The sequence below is a fragment of the Cuculus canorus genome, chromosome 4 (genome assembly GCF_017976375.1).
Source record: "Cuculus canorus isolate bCucCan1 chromosome 4, bCucCan1.pri, whole genome shotgun sequence".
Taxonomy (NCBI): domain Eukaryota; kingdom Metazoa; phylum Chordata; class Aves; order Cuculiformes; family Cuculidae; genus Cuculus; species Cuculus canorus.
This window is the reverse complement of record NC_071404.1, coordinates 63,076,805-63,100,072: the sequence shown is the minus strand read 5'-3', so window position 1 is coordinate 63,100,072 and position 23,268 is coordinate 63,076,805. Positions and strand designations below refer to the sequence as shown.

The 23,268-nt window shown below is 44.0% G+C and overlaps 2 protein-coding genes across 6 annotated transcripts in view; one reads left to right on the top strand and one right to left on the bottom strand.

Annotated features, from left to right (window-relative positions):
* LRBA (LPS responsive beige-like anchor protein) overlaps positions 1-23,268 on the bottom strand; it is a 410,166-nt gene that overhangs the window by 165,174 nt on the left and 221,724 nt on the right. For all 5 annotated transcript variants that reach the window (XM_054064662.1, XM_054064663.1, XM_054064665.1 and 2 more), the window contains 2 exons: positions 21,608-21,754; positions 18,870-19,006 (listed from right to left, as the gene is read on the bottom strand). In XM_054064662.1, coding sequence (XP_053920637.1) covers positions 18,870-19,006; positions 21,608-21,754 — 284 coding nt within the window. The remainder of the gene's footprint in view (positions 1-18,869; positions 19,007-21,607; positions 21,755-23,268) is intronic.
* Positions 12,966-15,631, top strand: MAB21L2 (mab-21 like 2). Its single transcript, XM_009559535.2, has one exon. The coding sequence runs from the start codon at positions 14,043-14,045 to the stop codon at positions 15,120-15,122; it is 1,080 nt and encodes a 359-aa protein (XP_009557830.1). The 5' UTR covers positions 12,966-14,042; the 3' UTR covers positions 15,123-15,631.

Below are 23,268 nucleotides of genomic sequence, written 5' to 3'. Positions count from 1 at the left end.
TTGAAATGACTTTTCTTTGTAGCCTTCTGGAAGGTTTCATGCAAAATGCTAAACTGAGTGTAATGTATCGCTAACATCTGTAATATGTTGATCATTTTACTCTCAAATCCTTCAAACATTTGTCCGTATGTAAACTGGCTGATCCACAACTGCTTCCAGACTGGGCCTAAACAACTTAGCACAAACATATTTAGAAAAGTATCTTTTGTGCTGCGCTTTTATCCTACAATTAACTTCAGAAGTCCTCCTACAATCTGTACTTTAGCACGCAGAATTTTGTGAATTTTTCTTTTTTTTTTACAGCTACGCACATTGTCTTTTTACATAAAAAGTAACTGGTTTAAAATTATTACTCTGCTACTCTATACATTGTAAAAATGTACGTGATCTCCATTTTCTGTTGCCTGTATGATTAACCTTCTTACTCTAAGAAATAGTCTTTCAGGTACTAGAACTATGAAGTGCCCGTCTTCTTTTCCTCAAAAATGAAGAGACTGTTTTAAAATGCAGAGTGCTTAAAAACTGATAGAGAAGTAGTGGCTCTCAAATAAATTTGTTAAAAAATAAATTACCACAGTAAGCCTAAATAGATATATGCTCATATTTACAAGTTTTAGAACTTGCACTTTCATTTTATTCAGTATATTAAAATAGAGCATGTGCTTTCAATGACTTAGATCAGCAACATGATCAGAAGAACTTTGAAGTGTATTGCAACAGGAATGTGCCATCGACACAGGGGTTTCTTATTCAGATATATTTGATCATGGCAAATCGCAATTCTGTATGCCTGTTTAAAAACTCAACAAACTGTAGGTCTTAAGACTTTATTTACTAACACTGTTTATTCCTAAACTGCTTGAAAATAACTTGACAAAGCTGATGTTTCAAACAAAGACCACACTTCCTGCTCTCGTATGGAATCTTGAACACCATCAATGTTTTGTTCAGCTTGCATAAGTCACAACTGATTGGCCACAGTCCCTGTGGGCATGCCATTTCATCCAGACTGGACGGTTCATTAGTCATAATTACTATAACTGTACAGCAGAGACTGCAGTTTTATCTCATCATACATCTTTGATAAAGCTGCTTCTATTTCTGCTTCATCAGCATGTGAAGTTACATTATTGGAGCTTTTATTTTCCAATCTGTGATTAACATTGGTTGTTCTGCTTATGAAACATGCACCAAAATTCAAGATAACATATAAAGTAAGGCCACGACGTGACCAACATTTGAACTTTGTGCTAAAAATCATGTGGCAGTTCTTGATACACAGGAAGAACGGATTCTGAAATGACAGAGTCGCTAAGAAAATGTAACAAAGAAAACATCAACAAAGCAGTTTGTAAGAGAATAAGACTGTTGGTTTGTAACGCAAACTGTGACACCTTAGAAAAATTCATCAGTTCGGTCTGAAGGTCAGACATGGGAAATTTCTGACAACCGCTGGGTTAATCAGTATTTTTCATATAGTGTTTATACAATTGCAGAAAAGCAAAGCCTGCAACAGGAAGACCCACGGTGAAAAGTGACAGGTAAAGCACTGTTTACAGTTAGTAAACAGATGCTAAACCACTGCAATTTAATAATGAATATTAATGCAATCTTTAACAAAATTTATTTTAAACACATAAAAAGTCACACATTAAGGCATTTCCTTGTTGTTGCTGATCAGCTTGTTGCTGATCCTTACCTCTTATCATGTGATAACAGGAAACACAAAGACTTGTGTTACCATCTGAATGTGCAACGTGTACCCATGATAGGCCACATAAACAGTCATAATCGACAGTTACATGCAGGCAGTGAGGCTGCAAAAATCCCAAAGTAATTAGTGTTGTCTGAATGCAATGACATCTGTTTTCTCATGGTCCTCTAGACTTGTCAGGCCAATAAGATGTATATGAAAAAATATGACAAGCATTGCAAATGCCCTTCTGAAAGGTCTCACTTTGGGAAAAGCTGAAGAAATGACACATGCCACCTCTTTTTTGCCAATGTATCTAACAGCTAAAGCTTCAAGATACGAAAAGGTCTTTTGAGTCATTTTACATTTCACTATGAAAGGCTTATTCAGAACATAGCACAGTACTTAGGAAAGAATATATTGCAGCAGGTTTTCTTCTTTTTTAAAAAAAAAAAAAGTTTCATTAATGGAAGAGGAACAAAATGTGACTCTTTACTTCTGAATGGTGTGCTTACATATCAGCGCCATCTCTATCTTATTTTTTAATTAAAGCAGCAGATACTAGATAGCACACTATATATATGTATAGATATCTATGTATACATAGATATATATTATTTATATATATATATATTATTTAGTAGTAGTAGTAGTAGCGGTATTTTCCTTGAAAAGTGAATCAAGAACAGTTTTATAGCTGTGCTTTCTGGCTTTGCGAAAACACTGCAGCCTTTTCATCTGAAGACATGAGCTTTTGTTTTAGGATTCACAGCCTTTTTCCTTAATAGTGCCTATCGCTCCGTTCTGTCTCTGGACTGTAGCATTATGTTTGAGTATGGGTTTTCTCCGAGAAAGACATTAGTCATCATTAACAGAAGCACTGACACCAAGTCTAAGTGCCTCTCCACAATGACCAAGTGGCAATCATCTTTCTCTTACCCTGTCACTGCTGATTAGGGTCTTCTTTCATGAAAATTTAATTTGTCGCCTTTCTGCAGCTCCTTTTTACATTTCTGCAATAATACAACATGCCAGCAACACTAAAAATGCAGTAAAAGATGCTGTACCTGTTATAAGAAAAGATAAGATTCAGACTGCACAGCTGTACTTTTTACCTAATTTTAACAGAAAAAAGGCCGTGCAATAAGTACTAACCAAGTAGCTGCTGACAGAGGAAAAAAACTCATTAAATACTGAAGGCCTCAAACAACCCAGTGCACCTTTGATCCAAATAACTGAATTTTTTTTCCTCTGGAAGACCGCTACCCAGCCCCTCTCACAAAGCCTCGCTCGAAATAGATTTTTATAATCAATTAATTTTATAACTGCTTCAAATGTACAGGTACTCAGGGGTTTGGCTTATACAAATATTTATTAAAGGATTGGATAATCCAGTGACAAATTTCAAGCCTGGGTCCATGCCAGTGTTGCTCTTGCAGTGAACTAGCCAGCCGTGAAGAAAACGGCTTTAGCTGCTGCAGGCAGATGAAAAAGTTTCAGTCACATATGATACTTTGCAGCTATTCAACATACACAGTTTCAGATTCCTGCTCTGTGTAGCATTACAAACATTGTTAAACAAGATACCATACCAGTGAGTTATTTTAAGGAAGTTTTTCAAAACATTTACTCTTCTGCTTTATTTCAATTTGTCTAAAGATTTTTTTTTAATTATAAGCATATGCTATTTTGTTAACATCTGTGCACAGCACAAAACCTGACTGAACTTCAACTTCTGAAAAAATGCAGATAACTTACACCCCTAAAATAACGTAAGAACCTTAGAAAGCTTCAGGAGATGCAGATTAAGATACTTGAGTTTATGTAACTGACCTTCCACACTAGCATATTTTTTTAAAAAACAACCCACCACTTATTACAATTTTTAATTTCTCCCAATATATTTCAGAATTTAATTAAGTGTAAAGCTAAAATTTTTATCTAACTATCAAATTCAGAAAGCACAGCTAGTAAAATCCAAGTAATAAAAACTTTATTCAGCTTCCTAAAGTATTAGTACTCCCCTATTGACCCAAAACAGCACTGGTAGTCGAAACAGAAACTGTATTGCTAAGCACTTTGGATTTATAAGAAAGCTTCAATAACTTTAAATAGTCTCCGTGTATGAAATTTAAGAAGAGGAAACTAGGAATTAAAAGTGGATTTTGAATGGCAGACGGTGATTGTTGGACCGCTATGGCAGTGCAACCTTGATTAAATGCAGAGCAATACTAAAGAAAAAAACAACCCCCTGCCATGGTAACCTAAATTAACTACTGAACCAGACCATATTTATACAGAAAGCTGGTGTATTAAGCTACTCTACTCAATCTCAAGAAATCTTTGATGTTCTTGACAGCATAAAATAAAAGTTCAGTTTCCCCAGCCGCACTTCTACTGTTGTTTTGTTCTCTATGTTCTCCTCGGCCCTTTGCCTGACAAGCCAGGAACGCGGATGTCGAGATCCTTGCTCTGCATCCATGTCAAGTTCAAGTACGGAAGTTTAGCTCTTTGACTCCCATGCACACATCCAAGTCACTTGTCAGTGAAAGGTTGGGCAATTTATTGACCACTGCTGGATGCATACTGTCAGTGCTGAAGGAAATATGAGAGGGGGCTGTCGCTACTGTTCTGGAGCTCATTGATAATGACATACCTGCCTCTGTCACCCATTACCCATACTACAAACTACTTAGACCTAACTGAAAAATCAATAGCCTACTTGCACTGGTTCCTGTGGCTGCCTCCTTTGATTGTCAGCTCCTGTCTAGGGTCAGCACTTACATGAAAGGGGCTGTGACTGCCTGATGCTTTCAGGACAACCTAACGATATGAAACTAGCCAACAGAACAGTAAATTCTGTCCCCTTGCCCTCCTCATCAATTAGGCTTTGACTAGGCTTGCCTGTAGAAACCTGACCTTTTAAGTTTAGGTGAATATGGAACTAGCTGAACACGCCATTGCCCTCAGCACTGAGCCAGGAAATCCACTGACAGGTTAAACAAAACAGAAGGTTGTAACTGTCATAATTTGCATTGCACTTTCACGCCAACAAGGGTGTTATCAGTGGGGGCAAGCCCTAGAACACACAACGCAAGCACCCTAAGTCACTCTCCTCATAAATTTTCAAGTGAAGGGAGATAAAATATAAATTCACAAATGACTGCGCATTTCACGTCTCACTTTCTTTCAAGTTTGCATTCTGGAAACCCACAAAGTATATATACACAATTCCCCTTCATAGGCACGCTGGCATTCAGATGTCATTTAGAATGAACTTCCAAGACAGATGATGAATGGGCAAAAGCTAACTGCCTATGGCTCTCAAGGACTCTCGTATTAGGTTTATTCTTTGTGGCATATATATATGCATGAATATTAATCATTAACGGATTATACACACGTACATACCTGTACTTCGGAGCAGCAGGTAGGCATAAATAATTTAAAAATCCCCCAAGAGCCCCAGTAGTGCTTCTAAGTAGTATTCATTCACTCATACATCCGTTATCTTGGAAGTCCATTAGCAACATCTGAACATCTCTGTGACTACAACTAAACGATGCTACATTTTAACACATCTGCCGTCCTTCAAGGAACACTGACAACCATGAGGAAAAGAACTAAAGCAAGGAATCTCAGATCTAAAGCAAATGCTGTATTATATCCTGAAGCTGAATACAACAGCTTTAGTTACTATATACAGATTGGAAAAAAAACCCACAACGTAATAGCAGAATGTCTTGCTCTTCATTTCCTTCAAAATAAATACATAAATAAAGGATTAAAATAAAATGAAAATATTTTCTTAATTCTCTTATTAGTCCTCCTGTCTTATATATCAGTTTTCAAGCACGATAGGTTTATGTCCTTTTATGTTCCTGCTTACCTAGGCCTACCATGCTCAGTATAAGCATTACTGGAAAATATAGACAGCACATGCGATCAAAAGAGTTCATACAATTTGAACACTTGAGCTTCTTCACACCATGAAAGGACTGGCTATCTCCCAGAACTACTATTATTATTACTTTTAAACTCTGAGAATGCTAGGAATTTTCAATGCATTTTATTTAGCGCATATAGTTAACAACTTTTAATGTAAATACACAAACTACTCCTGAAAATCTCAGGCAAGATCCAGAGCAATAATCTACCTCATGCTTTTTACCCTACAGCTGAACCTTTTCAACTACTGCATCCTTAATATCTTTCTCACACAGAGGCATGCAATGACAGATATAAGAACGAGCTCTTACGTAAATAAGTGATAGGAAAACTGCTGCTGTTTGGTTTTCAAAATTTAAGATTAATTTCCAAACCTCTAGATACCCTTGTAAGCTTTTCTTCTAATGCTGCCTCAATACATGCCCGTCACTGCTTTTAGCTGATTTCAAATACACTTCTAGGAATCGTTATTCAGAAAGGAAAGCAGAGCAGTTATGAAAAGAAAAAAAAATCTTATTTAATTAAAGCTTCAGATAACATGTTATATGGCAATAGTATATGTCATATTGTGACACTGAGCTGTTCTGAATACACATCAAACACAAAAAAAAAACCGCAGAGAAGACTTCTTGAAAATAAAACCATAGAACTGTATTAGAACACTTTTAAATAAACACAACAGCAGTTAGAATTAATATTGTACTCCAAACAAACTACAGAGCAAACGCTAGTTAAAAATGGTAGACCTAATTGAGTCTGGATGGACCCCTTTACAGACCTAATGCAATGATTAACTATGCATCTGGTAGCATGTCAAGTCCTTTTTGTGTGCCTATCTGATAGTGAAGTGAAAGGGCATGGACAGTGTCCAGTCCCAGCAAGCAAATCATTTGGAAGCAGACATAGTCATAGATCAAAGATTTTTCACTCTATCCAAAGTCTATTTAAACACACCAACACAGCCTCTTGTTGCAGACAAAACCAGTTAGAAAATAAGAAAGACTCCTTGGGATGCAAAGATAATAAAGGAAGATAGAAGTAGAAAATGAAGAAAAGAAACAGACTGGCAGAATCTTGATTTCCATAGGCCAAGACAGCTGTTTTACATCCTAGTTTTATTTCAGATAGTTAAAGAAAAGGAACAATTCCCATTCCTTAGATCACCAAATATTATTTCAATTAAACTATGCAGATGGCTTCTATACGTTATTTGAGCCAATACAGTTTCCCCTTCCCGGCTATGTGCGATGGTACCCTGTTTTGCACATAGGTTTTACCTATTTCATAGGAAAACTAAAAAGAAAGCATCATCATCATGAAGTTGTTACTCTGAAATATGCACAGCAAGATACAAAATAGGAACAGCTATGGTTTGATTCTTTCATTAGAAGTAGCAACAAAACCCCTGCATTGATTTCATAACTTGTAATGTACTACTTTTATGTCAGCATAGTACTTTGAAAGGATGAAAGTTTAATACGTGAAGTATAATACGCAGAAAAGTAGAGGGCTCTGTGTATTTAAACTGTATTACAGTTGAATGAGGGAAGAATTAGAAGACTGTTCAAACAGTAAACTTTTTTATTAAAAAAACAAATTGAATAAAACTTGCATGCCGTTTCAACTGGATCCGATGTCAAAACAAAATCATCTTAAAATACGGGGAGAAGAGAGCGAGTGAGCTACTCAGTGTAGTCCAAGCTGGTCACCAGTGCTATGGAGAAGAGTGAGCCCCTTCTCTCTCTTCCCTCCTCCCACAACAACCTTTCCCTTTATAAATTGCACTCATAGAGACGCACTGAAAGGCTGTAACCTGTACAGCAGTTGGTGAGGGGCAGAGGATTTCACACTGCTACAAGTGGTATTTCAGAAAGTACTTTTAAAAACGTAAGCATAGAAATGAGAAGCTTTCACTTCTGGGACTAGAAACTGACATTTTAAAAGGGTATAGTTTAGAGAATTCTAGGCTAACTTATAAATATGCTTCATTTTGGCTAACTGCATAAAGTTTTTGATCCTTAAAATAATCATCTAATCAAAAAATCAACGCAGGCTATTGTTTGTTGGCATGATTACTTACACATATGCACAGATATGTGAACATCGAAGACAATACACATAGCAAACATCACGCAGCTCCTGATAAAAAGTAAAGTTATGGCCAAGTGCCTACAAACTGCTACATTTTTTTAATTTCCAGAACTTTGACGTTGCTTAGAATATCTTCACAAAGTGCTGATTTAGCATCACAGCATTTTTAAGAACCAGACAAGGCATTATGTAACCCACCTCACATTTTTCTCAAGTGAAAAAGCGTTATTGCATTCAGCTGGAAGACAAGTTGACAAAATCTTGTCACGTTACATGCTCTTATAATTTTAAAAAATTATGTTATTAATTTAATTAATATTGTAAATAACGACTAGCCAACACACACTAATTGGGTTATTTCTGCTGGATAAAATAGCGTGCACCCACTCCAACTGCCTGCAAACAAAACAAAAGGCCCACAAGAAGCTTTAACAAGAAGAGAATGCTACAAAAGCACTAGAAACAGTCTTTTCTAGTCCATGTCTGATTTCCCCTAATCGACAACTTACTAAGGGCAAACTTACAAAATAGTATTTAGTATCCAAAACAATCTCACAGCTAAAAGGAGTCACCATTAGTCATCGTGAGAAAAGAAAGACCACTATCTTTAATACAAGATTCAAAGTACTACAGAACACCTTCAGTCGTAGGTTGCTCAGGGTTAAACAGAATATGAAAACGTTCGATTTTTAAGACTGACTAGGAAAGCAAAAATAAAATACTTGAAAAAGTAGTTGGAAACCTCCCTTTTCCCACTGCAGAAACAAAAGCAAGGGAAGACTTAGAAACATGTATAAATTATTTAAATACCATACCATTCGATCTTCATGGAAAAAAGGCACAAGATTTATGCTACACTCTTAACTGATGAGGTGCATTAATGACTGTATAGAAATGAAACCATCTCTTCTTCCACAGTGTCAACTATCAATGAACTTCATAAACACAGTCCTTAGAACAGATCAGCAGATAGTAATGCGGAGACATGACTTTGAAGAAAAGGTACACACTGTACACTATTGGATGTAAACAGAATTTTATATGTCAAACCCACAGCAGCATTTACTGTAACTAACCCAGTTTTGCTGTGGAGAAACACAACATGCATTACTGAATCATTTCTTTTCAAATCTATACATTCCCTGCAGCAGTTCAAGCTCCATCAGCAGTGCAGGAATGTATGAAAATGACAGGCAAAGGGCACTAGCTCTTTTCCCATACTGTTCTTCTATAAATGGAAGCAGAGTCCTACAAAGCACTTAAAGCTGAGAATATCTTAAGGCTGATCTCCAGGAAAAAAATATTACAATGTAAGGTTCCAGAAGCAGATTAATTATTCTGTTTTCCGCAAACCCCTTTCCCTTAAATGAAAGGACAGAGAAGAAATAAACTACTAAGAAATAATAGAACACTAGCTGGGTCTCATCTACAAAACTGTCACAACAAAGCACACGCATACACAGACTTATTTCATACGCTATTCATAAAAATACTTCTTAACCCTTTTAGGGGCACCTGTTTGTACATTCACTTTGCCTTCTCCTCTCAGTGTGTGGAGAGGGAGAGAAAAAGGACAGATTTGGCAGAAATCCTTTCATAGCCTCAAATCAATTTGATTAAACTTTGATTTACCTTCAAAATTACACCTTGTAGCATGTGATAGGAACTTTAAAATACACCATTCAGAAAAGAAGCAGCTCTGAAATACGTAACGTGTGCCACTGATAAGCTGGTTAGGTAAGCAAATGCAAGTATGCTACATCTCATAACACAATAAGAAACTTGCGCACATCTGGCTAAAATTACGAGTTGTTTTCCAGTTTTCTTCCGTCGTTTTCTAAGGTCTAATAAAAATGCACAGCACTTTCTCTAAGAGAAATAAATGAAAATAGCCTTTGCACATTTAACAGCAGCGCTTCGTTGAAGAAAATAGAAGAAAATACCAAGTACACCCGCCTGGATTTCCAGCAGCCCGAGCTCCCTGCGGGACCAGGAGGGAGGAGGCAGGAGGAGCCAAGGCAGGAGCGAGCCTTCTCCGCACACCGAGTCCCCTTCCCAGTATCTTTTTACAGAAGCCCCTGCTAACAAAACGCTCTTGCTCCAGGCAGCGGCATGCTGATGTTGGCACTTCTTAAACCAAACAAACACGATGTTTAACAGTCAAATAAAATGTCCCGCAGCCTCCCTAATGAATTTGTCAAGGACCATCAGATCACCCCCCGCCCCTGCCTCATTAACTCAAGTATGATGAGACGGATTATAATGAGAGAATACAGATCAATCGGTCTGAAGACTTCAAGTGGCTTTTTAGCCCTGAGAGTTTCCCTTTCCGCGGCACGCACAGGCACACGGTCTTTTTAATGGAATACAGTATCTCCCGCTGCTGGAGGGGCTGCCACTTCGTTTTATACACCATCGAGGAGCCGCTGATGGACTTCGACGCTAACATACATAAAAGCAGAGGTGACAAGGGCTCTTCAATTATAGCCTCCTCGGATCCTGTTCCCCCCTTCAATTATTCATCCCCGCGAGAGCAAATTCCGCCCCAGATGAAGCCGGTCTTAATGCAGTAACGCCCAGGCACGGGAGAGAAGGGCTTCACGTGCATTATTTGCTGGAAGTGTTTAAGTTTATTGCTCAAATGATGTTTCTAATTAGCGGGGGGGCAATAAATTAAAGTCGGCTTTTGTTTAGCTGATTTATTATTTAGTAGAGTTTTAACCTCAGACAGGAAAATTGGTAATGAATTGTTTTAAATCGGAACACTAGTAACGCTCCATCATTACTCACTTTACCCCGAGGGCTGGTGGGAGGGGGAAATCGTTCGCTCCTTTTTTACCCAGAAAACACGAAAGCACGTCCCCTCCCCGCGCCCGACGGCTCCGGCATCTCCTCCGCGCATCCCTGGGCTGCCCTCTCCCTGCTGGAAGCGAACCCGCCAGGAGCCTTCCCTCCTCGGAGCGGGGAGGATGTGCAGAACCCCTGGTGGGACCGGGAAGAAGCATCAGCCGCGGCCCGAGCGCCCCGGTGCGCTCCGAGAGCCGGGAGCTTCTGCGGGGCGTGCGCAGGGGACGCCGAGCCCTAAGGACCAGCCGAGCCCGGCCAAGCGCAAGCCCACCCCGGGTCGCACCGAAAGGGGTCTCTGAACACCTCGAGGGGGTCCAAGGCAGGGGGGACAGGTCCCCAGCGCCCCGAGTCGGAGAGTCCCGGTCCATCCCTAGCATCCCCGGGACGCCTCGAGCCCGTGAGAGCAGCGCTGCCAGCGCTTTCGCTCTCCCCCTCGCCGCAGCCTCTCCCCCACCTCTTGGAAGCTGCTCCTTTCTCCCCTACTACTCGAAAGCTGCTCCCTTCTCTTCCACTCCTCGGAAGCTGCTCTCCTTGTACCCTTCCCCGGGCTGGTCTCCATCCCGCCGGGGACACCTGGCAGCGCCGCACATCCCCGGGAGCAGAGCATCCCTCGGGAACACCGAGCCGGTCCCCTCCTGGGGGAGCACGGAGTCCCACCGGCGCCGGGCGCGCCCGTACTTACTTCTTCCAGAGCGCACGGTCGGCACAAAACATGTTTTTAATTTAAACGCACACGGGAAAACAGACGGCGAGAGTTTCTTTATTAAAATCAGGCAGCTGCAGCGAAAAGGAGGAAAAGGAACAAGAAGCCGCGAGCCCGAGCGCCGGGCAAGCCCGGGATGCGCAAGGAAGAGCGCATGGCGTGGGAACGGATCCGGGCGGGCTCCCACGGCCACAGCGACCCGGGGAGGGACAAGTCTAACACGCACCATCGTGGAAGCTTAGAGAGAAACGCTTTTTGTTTCGCAGCAGGTCCTGCCAGGGGGTGACAGCAGCCCGAGCTGCTCCCTCCGAACTGGCAGGACGCAGCTACAGTTTTACGTCCAAATCGTTCAATATTCTTATTAATATAAACTTGCATAAAATATCGTTTCCTTCTCGAATAACTCAATCCTAACGCTTTAGGAGGATGAGCAGAACTTTACGGCACGAGATTTATCTAAATTAACGTGACTGAGGGCAGTAAAACAAGGTGTGCGATTCTGCTCCAGCGACGGTCTCGCTTTCACCGCTGCAGCCCAGCGTTACCGACAGGAGATTTATGCCTGCGGTGAAGCCCCGGTACGCCTCCCCCCTCTCCTCCCCCGGTACCCTCACACAACGGCACCACCGCCGCGTCTCCTCGCAGCAAGCGCACGGAGCCACCTTCCTTCCCCTTCACCCGGCCAACACGGCGAAGTTGAAGCTTTTTTCCCACCCCGTGCTGGGTCGTAGGAAGTTCGTAACCCTCCCTAACCACCCCCGCCCCCCCCCATCATCACCACAACCCCCATCACCAGCTTTCCTCCGACCCTGTTTTAATGCCAGTCAACCCCAGCACCACCAGCAGCACCACCAGCAGCACCACCATTCCTTGGCCCTGTTCTAACACCTGTCAGCAGCAGCACCACCACCCCCAGCCCTGTTTTAATGCCGGTCAACCCCAGCACCGACCCACCAGCACCTCTTCTCCAGCCCTGTTTTAGCACCAGTCAACCCCACCAGCACCAGCATCACCACTAGCACCACCATCTCTCCCTCGACCCTGTTTTAACGCTGGTCAACCCCACGACCTCAACCCTCTTTTAATGCTTGACAACGCCACCGGCACCAGCACCAGCATCACCATCAGCACCTCTCCCCCAGCCCTGTTTTAACGCTGGTCAACCCCAGCAGCATCAGCATCACCACCAGCACCACCTCCTCCACCTCGACCCTGTTTTAAAGCCTGTCAACCCCAGCAGCAGCACCACCACCAGCACCTCTCCCCTGGCTCTGTTCTAAAGCCGGTCAACCCCAGCACCAGCACCACCAGCAGCTCTCTCCCAGTCCTGTTTTAACGCTGGTCAACCCCAGCACCACCAGAAGCACCAGCACTACTAGCAGCACCAGCACCTTTCCCCCAGCCCCGTTTTAACACTGGTCAACCCCAGCACCACCACCAGCAGCACCTCTCTCCCAGTCCTGTTTTAACGCTGGTCAACCCCAGCACCACCAGAAGCAGCAGCATCACCACCACTACCCCCCCCCCCCCCCCCGACCCTGTCTTAACACCGGTCAATCGCAGCACCAGTACCTCTCTTCCCCCCCACCCAGCCCTGCTCTAACGCCTCTCGGCCCCAGCGCCCCTTCCCCGCCGCCGCCGCGGAGGAGGCGGAGGGGGGTGTGGGGGGCGCAGTCGGCGAGGCCCGGAGCGCGCGCGCCCCCGCGGCCGCCGCGATTGGCCGCGGCGCTGACAGCTTGGCGGCGATTGCAGGAGGCGGCGCCCCGCCCCCCGCCCGCGCCCCGTCCCCATTCATAAACTACAGGGCCCGGTGGCAGCGCCCGAGACACAGAGAGACACGGGCACGCGGCGGAGACGCGCCGAAAGTGAGAGCCTCGGCGCGTCCTTCCAGGGGTGGGGAGGGGGAGGAGAAGCCGTCCCCGGCACAGCAGCTACGCCCTCCTCCCGCTCAGGATAAAACACAGTCAAAGACAAAAAAAAACAGCAACCCAAACAAACAACAACCAACCTATATATATAATCTCTCTCGCTCCAAACAACCCGTGTAGAGCTGCAGGACAGGAATGAGAGCTCACAGACCAAGTGCACACGTCTGCGCGTAAAGCTAGAGAGAGAGAAAGCCGGGTTCAGACAACGCCTCCAGCAGGAAAAGGGAGATCAACAACACCCCCAGACAGTCTGAGAGCGGCAGCCAAACTCATGCACATCTCTGGCGGTGCCACGGACTGAGAGAGAGCGAGGCAGACAGACAGACACAGAGTTCACTCTTCCGCTCCGGGCGTTGCTCGCATTCTTCTCTCGTATCGTGTGCGGTTGTAAACTTCGGCTTTTCTGCGGGGACCTTCTGCGAGTCCGGGGGAAGTTTTGTTTGGGTTTTCCGTTGGTTTTGTTTGTTGGGGTTTGTTTTTTTCTTTTTTTCCATGAACTACTGAGAGGGAATTTTTGCCGCTGCTCGGGGGGGCGGGCAGCAAAGACCTCCCTGTTCCCACAGCCACCCAAAACTCTGCGCTCCGGGAGCCCGCGGGGGCTGCCCGCGCCTCGCACTCCTCGCCGGGGCTTTCGCTCCTTAGCGCTTCGTCGTCTCCCCGATTTTTTTTATTTTGTCGTTTTTAATTCTTTTTCCCTGCCGCCTTCTTCCCGGAGGGGGTGGGGGTCCGCGATTTGGCCGGTGCCCTCCGCAAAGCTGCAGCCACCGCTAAAGCATTGGATCCCTCAACGTACTGCGAGAGCCCGGTGTACAGCCCGGACCTGTGCCCCAACATGATCGCCGCCCAGGCCAAGCTGGTCTACCAGCTCAACAAATACTACACGGAGCGCTGCCAGGCTCGCAAGGCTGCCATCGCCAAGACCATCCGCGAGGTGTGCAAGGTGGTGTCGGACGTGCTGAAGGAGGTGGAGGTGCAGGAGCCGCGCTTCATCAGCTCCCTGAGCGAGATCGACGCCCGCTACGAAGGGCTGGAGGTGATCTCGCCCACCGAGTTCGAGGTGGTGCTCTACCTCAACCAGATGGGGGTCTTCAACTTCGTGGACGACGGCTCCCTGCCGGGCTGCGCCGTGCTGAAGCTGAGCGACGGCCGCAAGCGTAGCATGTCCCTCTGGGTGGAGTTCATCACCGCCTCGGGATACCTGTCCGCCCGCAAGATCCGCTCCCGCTTCCAAACGCTGGTGGCCCAGGCCGTGGACAAGTGCAGCTACCGGGACGTGGTGAAGATGATCGCGGACACGAGCGAGGTGAAGCTCCGCATCCGCGAGCGCTACGTGGTGCAGATCACGCCCGCCTTCAAGTGCACGGGGATCTGGCCCCGCAGCGCGGCGCAGTGGCCCATGCCGCACATCCCCTGGCCCGGCCCCAACCGGGTGGCCGAGGTGAAAGCCGAGGGCTTCAACCTGCTCTCCAAGGAGTGCTACTCGCTGACGGGCAAGCAGAGCTCGGCCGAGAGCGACGCCTGGGTGCTGCAGTTTGGCGAGGCCGAGAACCGGCTGCTGATGGGCGGCTGCAGGAACAAGTGCCTCTCGGTGCTCAAGACGCTTCGCGACCGGCACTTGGAGCTGCCCGGGCAGCCCCTCAACAACTACCACATGAAGACTCTGCTGCTCTACGAGTGCGAGAAGCATCCGAGGGAGACCGACTGGGACGAGGCGTGCCTGGGAGACCGCCTGAACGGCATCCTCCTGCAGCTCATCTCCTGCCTGCAGTGCCGGCGCTGCCCCCACTATTTCCTGCCCAACCTCGACCTCTTTCAGGGCAAACCCCACTCGGCCCTGGAGAGCGCTGCCAAACAGACCTGGAGGCTAGCCAGAGAAATCCTCACCAATCCCAAAAGCCTCGACAAGCTATAGGGTTAACACCCCCCCACCCCCCTGCGCGGGAAAAAAAAAAAAAAAAGAAAAAAAAAAAGAACCTCGCTCTCCGTAAAACAACAAAACTTTTTCTTTTAATTTTATTTAACGCGAACGACGACGGAAAGAGGAGGCGAAAGAAACGCGCCCCGCCACCCTCGCCCACCTGCGGCTCGGCGTTTTAAAAACTTGCAGACGGTTTTCCCGGCATAAAAACTCTCACCGCCTCGCACGGAAGAGCCTCTCTCCCCCCCTCCCCATCCCATGGCCTCCAATGTGAATTTTTAAAAAGTCACAAAAAGAGAAGCGAATCGGACTTTTGCGACCTTGAAACGAAACTCGAAAGGTACATTTTTTCCAATCCATGTATAGCCCTTTTCTTACTCTCTCTCGTTTTGCCTGAATGTTGTCACCAAGTGAAAAAAAATTATTTAACTATATGTACAAATTTCCCTTTAAAAAAAGTTTTACTGGTGTTAAATGTATTTCGGTGCCAAGGTCAGATTATGTGCCCCACAACTGACTTGTTGCAAATAGTAATAAAAATATTACTTTAACTTTACGCTGATTTCTCGTGAATGGTTCTTAAATTCAGGCAAGTAGGTTCCTTCTGAACCTCACAAGTAAAATTTTTAGAAGAAACGGAAACACGAGATGTAAAGATAATCTAAACGCGATATATACCCGAAGCCCTAGCCTGGCATATTCACTGACGTTTTCTAAACTTCCCTTTAGTTTCTAGAAAAACGGTGCCTCTAAGAAAAAAAAAAAATCGTCTCTATTCTATAGTTCAGCATGTGACAACATCTGCTGTATGTCTGTGACTTTAAGCTTCCCCTCTAAATCCTGGGGATATATGGACCGTCACACAGCAGCTCGCCAGAATTTAGGCACAATGAAAGCATGCCGTTTCCTACCCGACGGTCGTCACCTAGATTTTTTTTCCCCCTTCTACTTTTCTTTCCTTTTATTTTCTTCCCCGGTGAATCTCAAACACTTGCATTTAGTTTTAAGAATTCATCGCTGTTCGCTTCCCAGGGCGAACGCGCTCTCTCCCCGTTTGACTTTGACACGAAGCAAGTATAGATCTACCCCCAATAATTAATGGCGCTTTAGGGCAACCGGTCGATATTTTTTTTAAACATTTGCTTTCCCGGGATAGCAAAGGAGAGGACATAAAATCACCACCCGTAAAGGGAGCCCCCCATGCTGCCCCATCCCGTCTCTGCCCGATCCCTCGCATTTCGCGCTGTCGCGATTTCCTCCTCAATCTGCTCAGGGCGGCTTAGAAATATCTGCAGGAGTTTCAACGGGAACGCATTTCTAAGCTTTAAAAACCTCAGCGTTCTGTGCCCGAAAGATTCAAAGCCGGCTCGGGGCATTTCGAGCAAGTTTTCGCGTCCTTTTGGACGGGGTAAAAAAAAATTGTTAAGTTCTTGCCCCCGAAGGACTTCCCGTTTATTTGTAGACGGATCCGTAAAGAAAATAGCCATTCGAACCTAAATCGCTTTTGTCTTTTAAGTTAAAAACGAAATGAACGAGTCCGGCAGCAGCCTGAGAAATGCCTTTGCAGGCGAGCAGCGGCGCCGCCGGCGGGGACTCGATCCCCAGGTTCCCCAGCCCCGAGCAGCAAAGCCCGGCCGTGGCTCGCAAGTTCCCTGTGGAGTCATCAGAGCTCTTTTCCCCAGCGGTGAGATGCTGGCTCACCTGGAGAACTGGGTCTAAAGCCCGCGAAGCTCCCCTTTCCCTCCGAAAGCAGCCCGGGGGGCGAAAGCACTAACTCTGATCTTATCGCTGCTGATGCTATCTCTGCGGCAGGTTTTTCTTCAGCAACTTGTCACAATGTTTTCTTTTCAGTAGTTTAAGTAAATATACAAGGAACTTAAATTTATCAAACAGATGAACCCTCATTAATTAAACAGTCGATAAGCATTTTTTTTTCTCCCAAGGAGCATTTCCTCCCGTCGCCGCTCTCCAGGTACAGCAACTCGGGCAGAGGGTGGGGCCAGGAGGCTTGAGAGAAAGCTGCTTTGTAAGCTTACCGTGTTTTTAAAATAAAAATATTCTGATTTGATTTTAACACCCACACCCCCCCTCTCACAAGAGGCATCACAAAAGGTCTTTTTTCCCTCCCCTTTAAGACCTCCAGCTAAAGTAGCATCACAAATAAAACGTAACGAACTCCTCCTTCTATAGGAGCCCAAATAAAATCTCTCGGATACAGAATTCAAAGTGCAGTCAAATCAGACCAGAATGCCTATTCAGTTAAGAAAACAACCACTATCAAATACTGGAAAACAGGAGAAAAGAAAGAAAGCTGAATATATGTTTTATGTCAATGTCCCCATAAAACATGTAACAGGAATGGTAAGAATTAGTGATCGAGCTCAAAATGCCCTATGTGCTAAACAGGGAAAACAAAATTGCAGAATAATGGAGAGCTGTAAGACTTTTCTCGTGCTAATGCAACACGAAGCAGAACATTTTAGATGGAAAATGCAATACAGTAACATATCAAACTGTCTTTACATTTTATACGTACATCTTTTTGACCATCAAATGCTTTAAAAAACACTATGGAAGGAGGAAGCCTATCAAAATTGTAAGCTATCTCATACTTGAAATAGTCTCAGAAATATTTCAAAAATACTTCAGGATCAAAAGAAAAGTTAAATCGCGTTTATGGTATCACACAAAAATCAAAATTCTAGTTAACTGCTTATATTGAATTCTAGTTCTAAGGATCTGAGAGCTTTGCTTTTCAAAATAAATTTATTCCTTGACAGGATTTGATAATCCCAGCTTTCAGACCCACTGATGCCATTTTTAATACAGATGAGCAATTTGCTCAATAGAACAAAGAACTGAACTGGTGCTTAACACACAAGGTACTCTCTATAGACAAGCAGAAAACCACTACTTTTTCCAGTGACTTTTTCCCCCTTCACAAATAAATTATTACCTTCTTTAATATTAAGCAGATATTTAAAAAAAAAAAAAACACAAAACCACAAGAGCCATCACTGTGCTTAAGTTAGGATGTGGGAATATTTACCAGTCATGTCATACTTTTGAAGTGTGTCTGTAATACTGTAGAAAACGTTCGAGTTCAACTTATTAAGCTAATCGCACAATATGCTGCCTGTTTGAAATGGGATTTTTACTGAAGGCTACTAATTTTAAACAAAACACTAGTAATGAAGTAGCTCGGAGCAAATAAAGTTTGTGGAAATTAGCAAGTCATTTCAGAAACTTACTTTAAGAGGGCAATTACGTTTCCTGCTTAGGCACAATAAATAATAACAGATCCTGTAAAATCTGTTGTAGAATAATATGGTACAGAAGCATTGCAAACTTAGGAGTGTAGGAAGTTTGGAGCTAGGTTACACTGGCATTATATAAAAATACGGAAGTAAAACAGAGCATTTGGGCTAAAAGCCTCATTGAACTTTCCAGTATTCACACAGGCCTGTGATTCAAGATGTCTTTATTTAAGACACCTCCCTGCAGTTTTATTCACAGCTAGCTAATTAACATTCAAGTAGGGGCGAATTGTGAGAGGGGGAGAAAAAGGAGAAGGAAAGGAGGTATCACCTATGTGAAGTTCAGTAACATACATGCTTAGTCGCAAACTTACTAAAGCAGGAACACAGTGAACCAATAGAGGTAAAGGAAGTCGAATGAAGAATTAAAGGTCTTGGGTAATTTGTCATCATCTCTCAGAGCTCAGGGTCAATGATCTCTTACCTTCGGGTCGATTTTCTTAAAACTGGGATCTTCTTCATCCACCTCAAAGTAGAGCTCAGAAGGAGTGATGGAAAGGGTGCCTTTCACTACTACTGAGGGTGCCACAAGCTGAGCTGGTGTGCTCAGGGCAACTGGACCTGCCAAAGAGTGAAAATGCCAAAAATATTCAGAACAGAAAAGAGCATGAGTGCAAATTATTTGTTTTTCCAGCCTTTTTCAAGCATAGCTCTTCCGTAAAAAGTGAAACTCTTTTTATCCTGGAAAAAAGCATATGTAATAGATTTACAGTGTGTCTGTGCTGCCAGACATTGAAGCAGCTACAATTGCAAACCGATGCATACATTATACATGCCAGAGCTGGCTTTAGCATGGCAGTATATAGTTTTTAGTCAGATACATTTTCTTTTCGAGAAATTTTGGGAGTTGCATACCTTTTGTTATAGGCAATATAGAGAGTGCACACGTGAACACTTGAAATCTTACTTTCAGACATGTTCTTTAGGTACAGGAGAGTTTTGCTGCTTTCCACAAGGATGAACATAGCAGTCAAGGCTCAAAGTTGTCCAACTGTAAAGTGTTCCCTCATGGATGCTAGAAACCTATTGTTAAGGTTACACAATGTTACGGAGCCTAAAGTAAAATGTTTTAAAGATGCTTTTGATTCCACCTTAAATATTGTTCAAGGATTCCATACAGTGTTAGTGTAGCTCAGGGACTGTGGGAGTAAACAGCTGGAGGGTTGGTTTCCAACTGAATGAATTTTTATTGGAATAATCACATCTCCACAGGGCTTATCACAGGGACAAATGAAAACAATAGGTTCAGCATAGATCTGACAATGCAGAACCTATTATATAAACTAAAGCACACAGAAAGAAAACAGGTTAGGTTTGTCATCTGGCTGATTAAGAGGTAAGGAAATGAAGTTACTTGGCTATGTTATTATCTGACTTTTGTAAAACAGTGGAAGATATGAAAGTGACAGACAATTTTGTTTTAATAAAGCATCTATAAATGAGCTACACACGTTCAGGTAATCAACGTGAGAATAACTGACAAAAAATTCAGATGAATTGTCATTTCCATCGATTGTTAGGAGGGTGATGGTCCTTAATCTCACATCAATCTCAATGTGTGCCACTAGGACAAAAGAAGAGATGCTCTGCTGAGATCAGAGCAGCTTTGCCCTCTATTCCCAGCGTACAAATACATTGTGTTTGCAGATGGGCATGAGATAGCTGCGGAACTGCCATGATTTCCCAAAGCTCACCCCCACAAATGGATGAAATAAGCAGCTATGTGTTCTTTTGCTGTCTCCCTTTGCCCTCTGTACATTAGCATGTAATCCAGAAGAGAAATAACATTTTTTCAATCACTCGCAGACATTCAATTACAGGGCAAGCAGACAGCTGCAGAAGCTGGGGCAGTCCAGGTCCCGTGGAAGACCCCTGACAATTTCCACTTCATTTCTAACCCACACCACTTTATTAGTGAGGATTACTTCTTAATCCTATTGCCATTGTCAAGATTATATAATTAAACTCCTCTTTCACCTCTATTACAGTATGAATGTATTACTCGAACCAATGAATGAATAATAAAAGAGAACGAAACACAGAGAAGGCTGCTGAGAAGGAAGCTCATGGTAGGAAGGGGGGGAAAAAAGATTCACATACAGAAAATGCCATTGCATTATTCTCCTGTTACTTTAATTACTTCACTCTTCCTACACAGGTTTTAATTTTTCCATTATGTTGCACTTCTAACTTTGCTTTTAAAAACAATGAAGAGTGGAATGCAGTTCAGGGATAAGCAAACTGCCAATAAATAATCACTTCCAGTAATGTAATTGAATTATCATATGTATGATACTTATCAACATAAGATTATACAACTGGCTTCTCAGTGAACCGTAAATATCCAAGAAATTACATTTTTCCCTGAAGCAAATGTACATGGGAAACCAATTGAGAAAGAAGAGCACAGTGAAGTTTACATTTTCCCTGTAAAACCCACGTTCCTTAAATAACAATAGAGACTTTATAATTCCTGGTCCCTGAACCAAGGAGGTTACTCTGTTTTTACATTTTGAACTGTATGGAAATGGACACACTCCACTCAGATTGCAACATCAGCAAAGGTTGCGTGGAAACTGAGTAAAATTAATAAAGTTCAAAGATCTAAGGTACTATTTCTTCTTCAGAACACAGAAGTGAAGTGAATTAGACTATGGTCTGTGGAGAAGGGACTTAAACGGGAATGACAGAGGGTTTAAAGCAGTTAAATCCAGTCAGTGTACAGATCCTTGAAACCCAAGTGAACAACCAATATGTACAATTTTATAAACTCAGGAAAAAATTAAAACTCTCCAAAGCCTTTAAATAGAGACAACTTGCCTAACTGTCCACTGGGTCTAATGATTTGAAGAGTGGAACCAGGTAAAGAAAGGAAGAGCTTTCCTTTCTCTACTTTGAGCTACTTTGTATAAGGAAAGTTTCCTAGAACATAGACATCTACTGTGGAAATAAGAAGGGTGTAAAAGCCAGAGAAAGAAAATGCACAACTCTTCTCATGTAAACCTTTAGCATCTGAGGCGTGCAGAAAATTATCTTAATGACCCAACTATGGAAAGGAGCAATTTATCAGCGTGTATCCCACAATATGATTCACTGCAGAGCAGGAGAGATGGGAATTTATTTAAATAGAAAAGAAGCTGAGGGGAAAATTACAGAAGTTACCTGTTAAGTTCTCCACTTCTCTTTCCTCAATGAATGACATGATATCATCATCGCCTTCCAAGAGAATCTCACTTTCTGAGTTCTGATTTCCTAAAACTTGACTCTTGATGGACTGCTTCCCTTTCACAAGTATATCCTCATCAGGAGCTGAAATGAAAAAGAGACACATCACTGTCTGTCAGGTCTCAGAGGCAACAGTGACAGAGATGTAATCTTTATTTATTTTTTTTTTAAATGAAAGTTCAGGAAGAAAACTGTTCAGGACTGTCCATGAGAATGTACCTGTCTTAATCCTCTAACGTTAGGACACATCTAGTTTTAATCCTATTAAGCTTGCTCAGAATTATCCAGAGGCTCTGCAGTGTTGAACTCTGCTTATGACAGAGGGGGGGGAAGGATACAACAGATTCCCTTCCTTGGGAAGTTGACTTCTCTCTCCATCTGGAAGCAGTGTTAATGTGACTCTCTTACCCAGGGTCCAAGCACCGGTTTGCCCCAGCGAACACGAGCTCTTCCCGGCGGCTGCAGGACCGGAGCAGCGGGAGAGCCGGGGCAGCGCCGAGACCGGTGCTTCCCGCAGCGCCTGGGGAGGCGGAGAGGGTCCCGGGGGGGCTCGGAGGGACAATGGTGGATCCTCGGCACCCCGGGCAGGGCAGCGAGGGTGGAACGAGCTCCTCGGGAGTGCGGGGAGGCGCAGGGGCGCCCTGCGGCACGGCTGGAGCTGCATCCCCGCCGCTCCCGGGAGCGAGGCGGTCAGCCGGGGAATGGTGTGTAGGTTTTGGGAGCAACACATCCCGCCTCGCAAGGAAGCCGGGGGGGGGTGGGGGGTGGGGGGCAATAATCGCTAGGTTGGAAAAGACCTTTGAGACCATCATCCGCGGTTGGCGGCGGAGAAAAGCGTGCACCTGCTTGCAGGAAGCACAACAAAACGGTACCCGGCCCTTACAAGGGGCATTCTTCTGAACTTTCGGGATGGAAGAGAAATAAAGGAGCAGCTCGTTTGGGCAGCAGGCAGGTTTCCCGGCACACGGGGTGAGCGCGCAGGCAGAGGCGCCGCTGCCGAGCCCGGAGCGCTCCCATCCCGCACCGAGCGCCATCCCGCACCGCGATGCTGTCGGGAGCTGCTCCCCCTACACAGGCTCAAAGCAGCAGGAAAGGGGGGGGGAAAGAGGCGATCACTCGCTCCACACCTAAGTTACCGCTTGGTGTGGTAAAAGCCAAAAAAACCCAGTGTGTGTGTTGTGCTATTTGAGCTTTTCATAGATTCATAGAATAGTTTGGGTTGGGAAGGACCTTAAAAATCATCCAATTCCAACCCCTCCAAGTTTCTGAAGTTGAAAATAAAAATACTGTTTCTTAAGAAGCAGACGTGGCACAGCCGTGTTTGAAAAACCTCCACCAAACACATCAGGACCAACCAAGTTCACTGCGTGGCTCACGGCTTTCCCTGACTGCTGCCACACTTGGAGTTCCACTGGCTTACTTTAAAAATATGTTAATCTGCAAACATTTAGAGAAGGCAGCAATTCCCCAGTGGCAATGTAGAATTTAAATTGTTTAAGTAAATATATGCACATAAATTGCAAATAATAAACTTTTCAATTAAGTGAAAACTACAAAAAGAAACCAACCAAACAAACAAAACAACCCCAAACCACCAA